Source organism: Argopecten irradians, chromosome 6, assembly GCF_041381155.1.
Source record: "Argopecten irradians isolate NY chromosome 6, Ai_NY, whole genome shotgun sequence".
Classification (NCBI taxonomy): Eukaryota; Metazoa; Mollusca; class Bivalvia; order Pectinida; family Pectinidae; genus Argopecten; species Argopecten irradians.
In genome coordinates, this window is record NC_091139.1 from 13,554,229 (window position 1) to 13,567,622 (window position 13,394).

At 38.9% G+C, this 13,394-nt stretch overlaps 1 protein-coding gene across 1 annotated transcript; it reads left to right on the forward strand.

Annotated features, from left to right (window-relative positions):
• The first annotated feature begins 32 nt into the window (after positions 1 to 32).
• LOC138326223 (trafficking protein particle complex subunit 12-like) lies at positions 33 to 9,046 on the forward strand. The gene is made up of 10 exons (XM_069272349.1): positions 33 to 81; positions 1,714 to 2,811; positions 3,311 to 3,564; positions 3,882 to 3,998; positions 4,651 to 4,773; positions 5,154 to 5,292; positions 5,616 to 5,728; positions 7,809 to 7,881; positions 8,053 to 8,126; positions 8,825 to 9,046. Exons 2-10 carry the CDS (start codon positions 1,725 to 1,727, stop codon positions 9,044 to 9,046), a joined length of 2,202 nt encoding a protein of 733 aa, XP_069128450.1. The 5' UTR covers positions 33 to 81; positions 1,714 to 1,724.
• The last annotated feature ends 4,348 nt before the right edge of the window (positions 9,047 to 13,394 follow it).

Below are 13,394 nucleotides of genomic sequence, written 5' to 3' on the forward strand. Positions count from 1 at the left end.
TTGACTATCTTCGCATTTCCATTTTACGACATAAACCGTCGTAAACGGGTCGTTGAACCTTGCACGAATCTGCATCATTTTGTAAGTTTATCGAAATAACAATTCAAATGCAAATTCTATGCTTAATTGTATGAAACCTAGATAGCAATATGTTTTTTATAGTATTAATACAGCGGTTGTGTTGCGTACATACGTTCCCATACCCCGAATAACGTTAGTTCTTATAAGTATAATAGACAAGTCATGGTGATCCATTTGGGTGTTTTTGTTTATTCGGAACAACCGGTTCGGTCGTTTGTTTAAGTCATTATTTCAAGAATAAATCCTGACGGACCTGCAGTCTTTTATTCAGGCCTTTGAGGGTTTTGCCAAAGTTTGTCTAAAAAAATATAAAATCACGAGATCCTTCTTTAATCATAAACTAAATTGCAACCTATATCGATACTCTGGCCCTGCCGACAGACTAAAACCACACTTATGCTTTAGTCTCAATCCCTTAAAGCTTCTTATTATGCTTAGGATGTACTTGCGGCATGATTTTTTGCCATTTTGGCCTGGTTCCAGGACAGACACCAAACATGGACGGCCCGTGGCCGCATACATCCCCCAGCTCTCTGGCAGCATCGGAATGGTTCCTGAACAGTTTCTTAACTACATATCCTTCACACATTGTTTAAGTATTGTCCTGTAAAACAACAGGAGATGAGGAAATGTAGCGGCCATTTGGGATTCGAACCACCAAACACTAGCCGAATGCTCTATCGTGGAGCTAACTGGTCACCAATGATCGACCCAGTCCAATCCTTTTACAGTCCGATATCTGGTCAGGAATCAAGTGGCAATCTCACCGCCCAACATTCAGCCAGCCCTGGAACAACTATTTTTCTATGTCCGTAAGATACCCAGTCGATGTTCGTATGATGTTCTGTGAATAGGCCGAAGCGTCATTTACCTTGGTCTTTTCAACAAATGGATAATTTATCTACGCATAACAATCCATTTTATCACACATGCACATTATATTATGCCAATACAGTAGTTTCTTTTCCACAGATTTAAATTTCCCTAACCTTCATCGCTATTTTCTTACAGCAAGCAAATTGGCACTAATCACGACGAATTGCTATATTTTGGTAGATAAATTATGCATTTGTCGAAAAGACCAAGATAATTGGTGCTCTGAATTCTCAGTGGTCAGTCTGAATCCGAGGCTATAATCTGATAATCGAAAACGGCCTAGCTTTACCTCTGGAAGGATGCTCCAACAATTGGAGGGATCTTTTGCTACAAGACGAGACGCAGCATTAGTCTGATATTTCATGTATAAACTAGCCTACATAGCAAGTATCACTCCAACTATGTTAGAGGTATAGCACGACGAGACACTTTTGAAACATTACATTCTGATTTCTACAGTTAGCAAAGTAACGTCAGATAATAAAAATGGCTGACCATGCAGTTGACTCTATTGTTATTGAAGTCAGCAAGTTTTTGAAGCTGCAGAACTAAATGATATTCACTTGTATTGGTCCCTCCTTTTCAAGATTTTATCCGATCAGGAAATATCTTTGTGAATCATGTGTACCCAATTATTAAGAATTCACATACCTAATATCAGAAAAGGATCATGATCAAGGGATTCATGGTTAGCATGATTATATGTGTCTTTTATTTTACTAGCTAGTATAAAATGAATCAATTCTTACATTTCAGAAACTATCAAAATGATGTCGGATGATAATTCTGGGGTTGGTGACCTTTTAGAAGATGAAAGTTTTGCTGAACCATCCTCTAAGGTGCTTGCCTTTCCATCAGAACCAATGCTGCGACACTCTGCTACCACAGATACACTAGACTCGGTCATACTGGAAACCACTCCAGCTGATGAAGATATTCTAGATGACAGTCATACAGACACAGATAAAAATGAGGCTGACAAAGACACAAGTGTACCCCTGCAGGTAGACTTTAACCAACCTGAAACTGATAAACCACAGAAAGGGGCCGAATCTTCTTTGTTAGGTACTTCTCCGTCAATGGAAATTTCTAGAAACATTGAAGGGAATGAAGAAAGTAGCAAAAAGGACACAGAGGTAGATAAACCTAACCAAAGTCCTCTTCACATTAGCAGCTATTTTAAAACAGAGACATCACAAGTTGTCGAAAGTGACCCATTTGGACAAAGTTTCTTTGACAACATCAGCAACACTCCCCAGGATGACAAATCTAAATCTGTTACTCCAGAGGGAGTGTTTGGTGAAATGGATGACCTTGGTAATGAAGAAGTTTCAAAAAGTGCAGTCCCCTCGGTGGCTGATGTATCAGAAGGGTCTAATTCACGACCAGATCCTATTGAAAGCCGACTCTCACATGAGGAGCCAGAAAGTGTAGATTTTCAGGTTGTCCCCGAGGATACGGAGACTAACATTATGGAGGCATCGCTACAGGTTATAGATGATAAGGAGGATTTCGAATCCTTTACGGCGGAGGGAACAGGTGATGGAGACCAGGATATTCTGAGTGGCCTGAGTATGTCACCTTCAAACAAATTAATGTCAGATCGTATGTCACAACTCCACATCACCGATACCATCCCTATAGATACGGTTCAGGACAGTGCGCCCATCAGCTATGATCGCCAGTTGTCAAATAAGTATCCTGATCTCGGCCTGTCACCGGCCCACCAACCCTTCCAGGCCACACCACTGCCTCCCATGCAGTTGTCTGCCTTCCCCACTCCAGCTGGCCCTCAGTCTATACCAGAGCCTCCTACTGACAGTCACATGGAGGTTCAGCTAGACGATAAGCCAAGTAAGTTAGAATTGAACACAGCAAGCTTGATATCAATCATTAGATAATATAATATCAACCAATATTTGGCAGTGATACCTAGAGAAACTGTTAAAATAAATTGGTGTACTAGGAAATGAAGATGACATCTAAACCATTTCATGTACTTGTATACCGTATTTTCCGGAGTTTAAGTCACGACTTTTTACCCTGAAAATCGGGAGTGTGACCTATACATCAGTATTCTAAAACATTCCTGCTAGCATGGTCAAGTGCAAATTAACATGTTATATTTCTATTTACTAAAAATAACGGTCTTACTTCAAAAACCATACTCCATTATCACCATCAGTAATGTGTTACCAGTAAACAACTTCTTTCCAGTTCTGTAAACTATAGCTGAGTGTACGACTGTACATAATGAATAGGGACAAAGATTTATTTTAATCAGATGACAATAGTAGATATATAATTCATCTTCTTTTAAGTATAAATATATGCATGTATATTTTACAAATAGGTGAAACCGCTGCAGCTGGCTCTCCACCTAAATCTGGAGGTTTGGCGTCAGCCTTTCAGACTCTCGGGGATGGCAGTACTGCCGACCCGTTCTCTGCCAGTCTATACATGAGTGATGCTGACCGACAACACGATGCCTGGCTCCCATCGGACGCCACACGACATATACTTGTGACTGTTACAACATCGCCAGGGAGTTTTGTACCAACAGAGGAACAGATCAGCTCTCCAAGCATTGTAGTGAACGAGTCCCAGGTAACAGCCAAATAAGAAAACGGATGTAAATCAACTTGTATTTGATAGCTCTATGACCACTTGTATCAGTCTAGGTTTGGTAACACTGAGAACATTTCATTTCACAAGGGTTTGATTCTCTAATAGGTAACAAAGGTTCGAAAACATCTCTACAAATCTGGCTCCACATCTGAACCATGCATAAAAAATACCAGTATGAATTTATCGTAAAAGTTCCGGTTTGTTAATCTTTGTTTTATGATTGATTAGTTCATATGAATTATTGAAACTCTAACATGTAGTAATAATCATTATATACATGTACGTGTGTTTTACAGGGTGATCCTGTACGAGACCTGGTTCATCGCTACATGGGGGAACAGGAGGCGATAAAGAGACAAATATTGACAGTCGACAGTGTGTCTCAAGATGTGGATGGTCTCAAAAAACTCCTTGTATGTTCTATAGTCTTACACCATTTTATTTAGTACAAACTTTACAAAATGAGTAATTACATATCTGTCAGTAACTCATATTTCAAGACGTTCAGCTGTTTAAATCATTATTGGTTTTGTGTTTTGATTCTAGGGTAAATATTATGTAACCTGGTTTTGAGAGACTCTTTATATGGCCTCTTGAAAACTGATGGTATTATATTAAACACCAGTTTAAAACAACAAATTGTAAACAGCTTAACGATGCTCCACTGCCAACAGAGCATAAACAATACCCGTCACTTGAACAATAATTGATATTTAATAGTGTATTATCTATATAGGTGTCTAATTAACACCTAAATACATTAAGATAATTTATTTTGCATTTGGTGCATGCAAAATATCTTGAAGAAGCTCAAAATTTTTAATAGTGGTAATGGTGTCAAGTAAGTAACTTTTTAACTTAAAACACCCACTAATTCTCCTACTCACGTTTTTGATAGAGAACAAATACCAATCATCGGCAGTGGAACATGTTTTAATGGTTTAAGTCATCAACACTTAAGTGCATTACCATTCCAGAGTTTGTATTGACTTTGTAATTATCCGACACAAAATGTTTGTAATACTTATACAGAGTAATATCATTGACTATGTCTGTTTTATACAGGAAGGTGGATGTTATAGATCGGCTGTAGAACTGACAGGCAGACTTCTTACTGCTGCTGGGCAGGGGTCTGACGCTCAAGGGGAGACAACTACTCCAACTCAACACACATCTCATACATTACAGGTAACAGGGCTGACACTCAGGGGAGACCCCTTCCCCTGTAAATGTATATCAATTTTTAACAAATAAGATTTAATTACATACATGTATAGGACATAGGTAATGCTTTGGTTTGAGAATGCATGTATGTGTAAGGTACATACATTTATAGGTAATACTTTGGTTTGAGAATGCATGTATGTGTAAGGAGAATCATATTCACTGCTTCTTATTGCAACTGCAAACATCGCTGGCATGAAGGTTTTGACAATATGATGAAGATGAACGGTTTGTAACATACTTAACCTTTACTTTTAAATAACAGATTCTTTAGCAAATACCTGGATACTGGTACTAAACATTACTTGTTACCATAGTAACTGTTGTATGTTTTATTTTTACAGCTGTGGTTTTGTCGATTATCACTTCTGATGAAGCTGAAGCTATACAACATTGTGGAATCAGAACTACAGGGCTTCCAGAACCTCGACACTCCAGATCTCTACTACGAATACTATCCTCAGATTCACCCGGGACGTAAAGGTTAGGTCCTCATACCTGTCCATTGTGTATCACCAGATGAGTGATATCATAGAGATCAATTAGATCCGTCAGTTATCAAAATATCTCATAACTGAATGCATTATGCTCTTGAACTAGACATTTTAAGAAAGTATTTATTTAAGATATTCGACTTGAATCTGTGTCTATTACCACATGTTTTGTTGTTTATTATTGTATAGACTGTATAATGGACAGTTATTATTGCATATGATTTAACTTTAGTATTTAACTACATGCATGTTTTTTTTTATCAGTTTCTCTATATATTTTGTCACATCATTAAAATTTTTTTTCTTGATCAGGTTCAATTGTATCGTTCGGGATGCGGCTATTACACGCGGAGCTCCCACACTACCTCGGGCGATCTCAGGAGGCTTTAGACCGACTACACTACATACTGGCTGTTACACAAAAGGTGGGTAGGAGAAGTGTTACTTCCATAAGACTCTGTACCATCTAAACAGTCAATGTACTTTAATTTGTTGAATTAAAATGTCAGGCATTATATAAGGTACATTAATCAATAATCATGGTGTCACTTATATTCACATATAGTGTTTTTATACCCCCCGCAATAGAGTAAGTGGGGTATACTGGAATCAGGTTGTCCGTCCATCCGTCTGTCTGTCTCTTTGTCTGTCTGTAGACACAACTTTGTCCGGGAAAATCCTCCTTAAATACTTGACAGATTTTGATAAAATTTGGTACACAGATCCCAGACATACAGGGGAGTTGAGTAAACTATAAGGTGCCCTATTAATGGAGTTATTACTAAATTTGTGCAGCAGGGGTATTAGTCGTCCACTCTGGCGACTGTTCTAGTTATGGTAAAAGGTATTTTAACGTTTACATCTACCTGACTTGAGGCTAGAGTGGGTAGAGCTAAGGAAGACAACTGGCTACAAACATATTTAATCTACACCTTCTCTGAAGACAAGATGTATACCACTCAAATTTTACAGGATGGTATATTGGTATACCAATGGGGCTGAGATTTGAAATTGGATAGAATGAAATTTTAGGGTTCAGACACGAAAGGGAATCCCATTGTTACCAGCAGATTCTTCTTTTGTATTTCAAAATATGTCCAAGTGATAAGGTTTCCCTTCTCCTCATCCACACAGCAGATTTGAAACAGTGTTTAAAATACATTATAACACAAATAATGTTTTAATATCCATATCAGTCATTCAGATTCTATCATGTGTTGTCCTCAGATCTATGACTCTATCATGTTTTGTCCTTAGATCTTATGATTCTATTATGGTTTGTCCTCGGATCTTAATATTCTATCATGTTTTGTCCTCAGATCTTATGATTCTATCATGTTTTGTCCTCAGATCTTATGATTCTATCATGTTTTGTCCTTAGATCTTATGATTCTATCATGTTTTGTGCCCGGATTTATGATTCCATCATGTTTTGTCCTCAGATCTATGATTCTATGTTTTGTCCTCAGATATTATGACTCCCTTTTGGTTTGGCCTCAGATTTACGATTCTCTCATGTTTTGTCCTCAGATCTTATGATTTATCATGTTTTGTCCTCAGATCTAATCATTTTATCATATTTTGTCCTCAGATCTTATGATTCTATCATGTTTTGTCCTCAGATCTATGATTCTATCATGTTTTGTCCTCAGATATTATGACTCCCTTTTGGTTTGGCCTCAGATTTACGATTCTCTCATGTTTTGTCCTCAGATCTTATGATTTATCATGTTTTGTCCTCAGATCTAATCATTTTATCATATTTTGTCCTCAGATCTTATGATTCTATCATGTTTTGTCCTCAGATCTATGATTCTATCATGTTTTGTCCTCAGATATTATGACTCCCTTTTGGTTTGGCCTCAGATTTACGATTCTCTCATGTTTTGTCCTCAGATCTTATGATTTATCATGTTTTGTCCTCAGATCTAATCATTTTATCATATTTTGTCCTCAGATCTTATGATTCTATCATGTTTTGTCCTCAGATCTATGATTCTATCATGTTTTGTCCTCAGATATTACGACTCCCTTTTGGTTTGGCCTCAGATTTACGATTCTCTCATGTTTTGTCCTCAGATCTTATGATTTATCATGTTTTGTCCTCAGATTTTATGATTTATCATGTTTTGTCCTCATATCTATGATTCTATCATGTTTTGTCCTCAGATCTAATCATTTTATCATATTTTGTCCTCAGATCTTATGATTCTATCATGTTTTGTCCTCAGATCTATGATTCTATCATGTTTTGTCCTCAGATATTACGACTCCCTTTTGGTTTGGCCTCAGATTTACGATTCTCTCATGTTTTGTCCTCAGATCTTATGATTTATCATGTTTTGTCCTCAGATTTTATGATTTATCATGTTTTGTCCTCATATCTATGATTCTATCATGTTTTGTCCTCAGATCTAATCATTTTATCATGTTTTGTCCTCAGATCTTATGATTCTATCATGTTTTGTCCTCAGATCTTATGATTCTATCATGTTTTGTCCTCAGATCATTAAAAACCTGGATGAAGGCCTCAGTGAAGATGGCAGTGCAGTAGAAATCAAAGAAGAAAGTAGAAAAGGTGATGGTTCTAAAATTAGTGTTGTAGTAGTATGATAGTATTTGTCTTACATAATAAAGTAATTTAAACATTTTCCAGATACATTATTGAGTATATGCAACATTGATAAATATACATAATGTATTCAGCATTTGATAGCTTGATTTTAGAATTGAACTTGGTGTCTTTCAGCCTCCAGAGAGTTGTGGTGTTCTCGTGAGAAGAAAGTTCTATTCATCATTGGAAATACATTTTTGGCTATCAAGGTATTTATCAGACTCCCACTACCTGGTATGTTGTTTTGTATCTGTCCATATGTATTACCTGGTACTTTGGTCAAACTCTTCTGAATCAGTCTTTGTCCCTGGATCAATCTTCATCTGGTTCACAAGTTCACCGATGTGTCATATTTTGTGTACTAAAATAGGTCACTGTGACTTAAAAACTTTCTAATCTTTGGATTATATAAAGTAAAATGCATATCTGAGCCCAATATGCCACTCCATATTTCAATGGAATTTAATTCCTTGATTGCGGGTCTGAAAAATGAAAGTGGCATAAATTATGTCATACTTACCTACGTATACAGTATGACCTCTGACCTATCTCAAGGAAAGATATTGTTGCTGTGGATTTCAAGTGAGGAAATGGGCTAACTTATCATCCTATCTTACTCATAATATGCAGTAATATTATTTCAATTTGTTCTACATTATCTATATGTACCAAGTACCTATCTTCACACAGGTGTCTTTATCTTACATGCTTTATATGTACATGTATTGATCAAGTAAATAGGGATATCTCAACCAAAGAGAAAATTGGAAAGAATAATCATTTGATACAACCCAAGACAAGAATGTTATTTATTTGTCATTAGATCAGTGTTCTTCATTTTTCTCAGTTTTATCTGTGTAACAGTTTGTGAAAGGTTTACATAGCTGTTGATAACAAACTGTTCCAGGATTACGAGGCCTCCATGACAGTATATGAAGCCCTACTGGTGAAGGATCCACAATCTAAGCCGTCTCTGTTAAGTGGTCTAGGACTGATCTATCTCCAGGTATCTAATTATACTGAATATTTTTATCTTTTACAGTCAAACCTCGATGATTCGAACTTCGATGAATCGAAATTCTCGCTGTATCAAACTTTTTGTCTGGTCCCGAATTTCTTTACTATATAACATTACTAACTAACCCATGTATGAATCGAAGTTTTATGAATCGAAGTTCTCGATGTATCGAACTTTTTTCATGGACCATTTGTTATAGAATCATAGGTAACTGACACTCGATGATTCGAATAAAAATTTACCTGTACAGATCAGGTGTTCGCCGATACCTCCGCGGCATGCTGTCACACCTAGCTGTCTCGCGACGGCCCTTCGCCGGACAATAGGGATTATGACAGCTTGTGTTGCTAGCTTGATATCATCAAGATAATTAATATCATTAATCAGGCCGATAACCGGTGCTTTGTTTTTACAAGCTGCGTTATTAAATCATTAGTACGGCGAAGATACAGTTAGTCGTTTTTTATGTTCGCCGCCACCATTGGAAGCGGTTTGTAGAATTTACGGAACGATAAATAGCGAGCCACATTATTAGTAACTCATACTCAAAACTGTTACATTGCACAACTTTGGCATAAATACTGGAGCAAATTGATTATTCTTAATCGAAGTATTTTGTAGGTGTTGTAGTGCTTTCGGTTCCTCCTTTTTAGTTTCGTTTTTACAACGTACGTGTTTTCGTTTTTATATTCATTCCGTAATATTAACCATCGCTTAAATAGTCACCAAACGAACACTTGTACATGGGTTAGGCCTAGTACACGTAAGTCTTGTTTATAATATACGTATGTTTTGCTTGTGGTACAATGATTATAAAGTTTACGGAACGGGGACGACATGTACATGTACACAACTACCACAGTTGGTCATGGTAAAAAAAACATCGGTCTAATTTCAACCACGAATAATTCGAAGTCTCGATGTTTCGAAGTTTTTCTGACGGTCCCTTGAACTTCGATACATCGAGGTTTGACTGTATGTTTTTCTTTGTAATCATTTAATCATTTGCATAACTGTGGCCCAAGCTCATGATAAAGATTTATCTAAATACATAAAAGTTTTGACCTCGTCAATCACAGACATAAAAAGTTACACTAGTTTTGATCATTTAAGCAGAAACAGATAGTTTTACAATCCTGAGCTTGGAGAAGGAACTCTCCAGTGGTGTCAGGGCTGATACAAGATAGTTGTGATTGACCAAGGACACATCAGTTACACTTGGACAGGTCTTTGTAGTGGTGTCAGGGTCTATAGTTGTGATTGACCAAGGACACATCAGTTATACATGGACACGTCTTCCTAGTGGTGTCGGGACCTATAGTTGTGATTGACCAAGGACATATCAGTTACACTTGGACAGGTCTTCCTAGTGGTGTCTGGGCCTATAGTTGTGATTGACCAAGGACATATCAGTTACACTTGGAGAGGTCTTCCTAGTGGTGTCAAGGCCTATTGTTGTGATTGACCAAGGACACATTAGTTACACTTGGAGAGGTCTTCCTAGTGGTGTCAGGGCCTATTGTTGTGATTGACCAAGGACACATCAGTTACACTTGGACAGGTCTTCCTAATGGTGTCAGGGCCTATAGTTGTGATTGACCAAGGACACATCAGTTACACTTGGACAGGTCTTCCTAATGGTGTCAGGGCCTATAGTTGTGATTGACCAAGGACACATTAGTTACACTTGGACAGGTCTTCCTAATGGTGTCAGGGTCTATAGTTGTGATTGACCAAGGACACATCAGTTACACTTGGACAGGTCTTCCTAATGGTGTCTGGGCCTTTAGTTGTGATTGACCAAGGACACATCAGTTACACTTGGACAGGTCTTCCTAATGGTGTCAGGGCCTATAGTTGTGATTGACCAAGGACAACACATCAGTTACACTTTGAGAGGTCTTCCTAATGGTGTCTGGGCCTATAGTTGTGATTGACCAAGGACATATCAGTTACACTTTGAAAGGGAGAGGTCTTCCTAGTGGTGTCAAGGCCTATTGTTGTGATTGACCAAGGACACATTAGTTACACTTGGAGAGGTCTTCCTAATGGTGTCAGGGCCTATTGTTGTGATTGACCAAGGACACATCAGTTACACTTGGACAGGTCTTCCTAATGGTGTCAGGGCCTATAGTTGTGATTGACCAAGGACATATCAGTTACACTTGGAAAGGTCTTCCTAGTGGTGTCTGGGCCTATAGTTGTGATTGACCAAGGACACATTAGTTACACTTGGACAGGTCTTCCTAATGGTGTCAGGGTCTATAGTTGTGATTGACCAAGGACACATCAGTTACACTTGGACAGGTCTTCCTAATGGTGTCTGGGCCTTTAGTTGTGATTGACCAAGGACACATCAGTTACACTTGGACAGGTCTTCCTAATGGTGTCAGGGCCTATAGTTGTGATTGACCAAGGACACATTAGTTACACTTGGACAGGTCTTCCTAATGGTGTCAGGGCCTATAGTTGTGATTGACCAAGGACACATCAGTTACACTTGGACAGGTCTTCCTAGTGGTGTCTGGGCCTATAGTTGTGATTGACCAAGGACATATCAGTTACACTTGGACAGATCTTCCTAGTGGTGTCAGGGCCTATAGTTGTGATTGACCAAGGACATATCAGTTACACTTGGAGAGGTCTTCCTAGTGGTGTCAGGGCCTATAGTTGTGATTGACCAAGGACATATCAGTTACACTTGGACAGATCTTCCTAGTGGTGTCTGGGCCTATAGTTGTGATTGACCAAGGACACATCAGTTACACTTGGACAGGTCTTTGTAGTGGTGTCAGGGTCTATAGTTGTGATTGACCAAGGACACATCAGTTACACTTGGACAGGTCTTCCTAGTGGTGTCAGGGCCTATAGTTGTGATTGACCAAGGACATATCAGTTACACTTGGACAGATCTTCCTAGTGGTGTCTGGGCCTATAGTTGTGATTGACCAAGGACATATCAGTTACACTTGGAGAGGTCTTCCTAGTGGTGTCTGGGCCTATAGTTGTGATTGACCAAGGACATATCAGTTACACTTGGACAGGTCTTCCTAGTGGTGTCAGGGCCTATAGTTGTGATTGACCAAGGACATATCAGTTACACTTGGACAGATCTTCCTAGTGGTGTCTGGGCCTATAGTTGTGATTGACCAAGGACACATCAGTTACACTTGGACAGGTCTTTCCTTGTAGTGGTGTCAGGGTCCTATAGTTGTGATTGACCAAGGACACATCAGTTACACTTGGACAGGTCTTCCTAATGGTGTCAGGGTCTATAGTTGTGATTGACCAAGGACACATCAGTTACACTTGGACAGGTCTTCCTAATGGTGTCAGGGCCTATAGTTGTGATTGACCAAGGACACATCAGTTACACTTGGACAGGTCTTCCTAATGGTGTCAGGGCCTATAGTTGTGATTGACCAAGGACACATCAGTTACACTTGGACAGGTCTTCCTAATGGTGTCAGGGTCTATAGTTGTGATTGACCAAGGACACATCAGTTACACTTGGACAGGTCTTCCTAATGGTGTCAGGGTCTATAGTTGTGTGATTGACCAAGGACACATCAGTTAGATGTGTAGTGGCGAGATGACTCCAAGGCCGACAGGTCTAGTTGAGCACTGTTCTAGTTAGACGCGGAGTCTTGCGCTATCAATTAGAGTTGACTCAGTGCGGGCCTGATAGTGAGGATATGTGATTAACACCCAGGTAGCCGGTCGATCAGTTAACATCTTTTGACATCCGGTCTTAGCCTAATCTTGTAGGAGAGTACGACGTTGGACTATACAAGGATATGTATCTACTTGAGGTCTCAGAGTGGAGCACGATCATTATTATACATTGACAGGTCTTCCCTTAAGATGTGCGAGGTCCAATAGTGTTGTGATAGACCGGAAGGGACACATCATTAACACTTGGACAGGTCTACCATAATGGTGTCAGGGTGTGGGGCCAATGGCACATTTTATTATTGCACATGTATTTTTGAGCGCCGGTCATTGACAGCATCAGTAATAGCACAATTTACCAGGGGATGCTTCGCAGGAGAATTGTGCGCGTGGCCTATAGTAGTGGATATTGAATATACGCGGGCAATGTACATAGGGTTAGTGGAGCCACTTGGACAGGACTTTTTAAAACTGTTGGCCGATATTTGGCAGTTGACGCCAAGCAAGCGTTTTTTATATTCAAATGTTCTTTATCCTTCGATAGTTGTTCAACAGAAAAATCAAATTTATTAAAACGTCTAATTTGTTTTACAGAGCTGGGGGTAATGTTTCCAAGGCAACAGACTGTTTTAAAACAGGCTGAAGTGTTGACATGGTCTACAGTTTGTGACAGACCCTCAAGAAACAAAACTGTTGAACCTGGACAGGTAAACTAAGTTGACGTCAGGGTCAGAGTACCATGGGATATGAACCAAAGGGACACATCATTATACACCTTGGAGACAAG

Bases quoted from the DNA above. Each gene is read 5' to 3' on its own strand.
- LOC138326223 (XM_069272349.1), top strand. From the start codon at position 1,725: ATGATGTCGGATGATAATTCTGGGGTTGGTGACCTTTTAGAAGATGAA. The intron at 5,293-5,615 runs GTTAGGTCCTCA...TTTCTTGATCAG, and splicing joins GATTCACCCGGGACGTAAAG to GTTCAATTGTATCGTTCGGG. The intron at 5,729-7,808 runs GTGGGTAGGAGA...TTTTGTCCTCAG, and splicing joins TACTGGCTGTTACACAAAAG to ATCATTAAAAACCTGGATGA.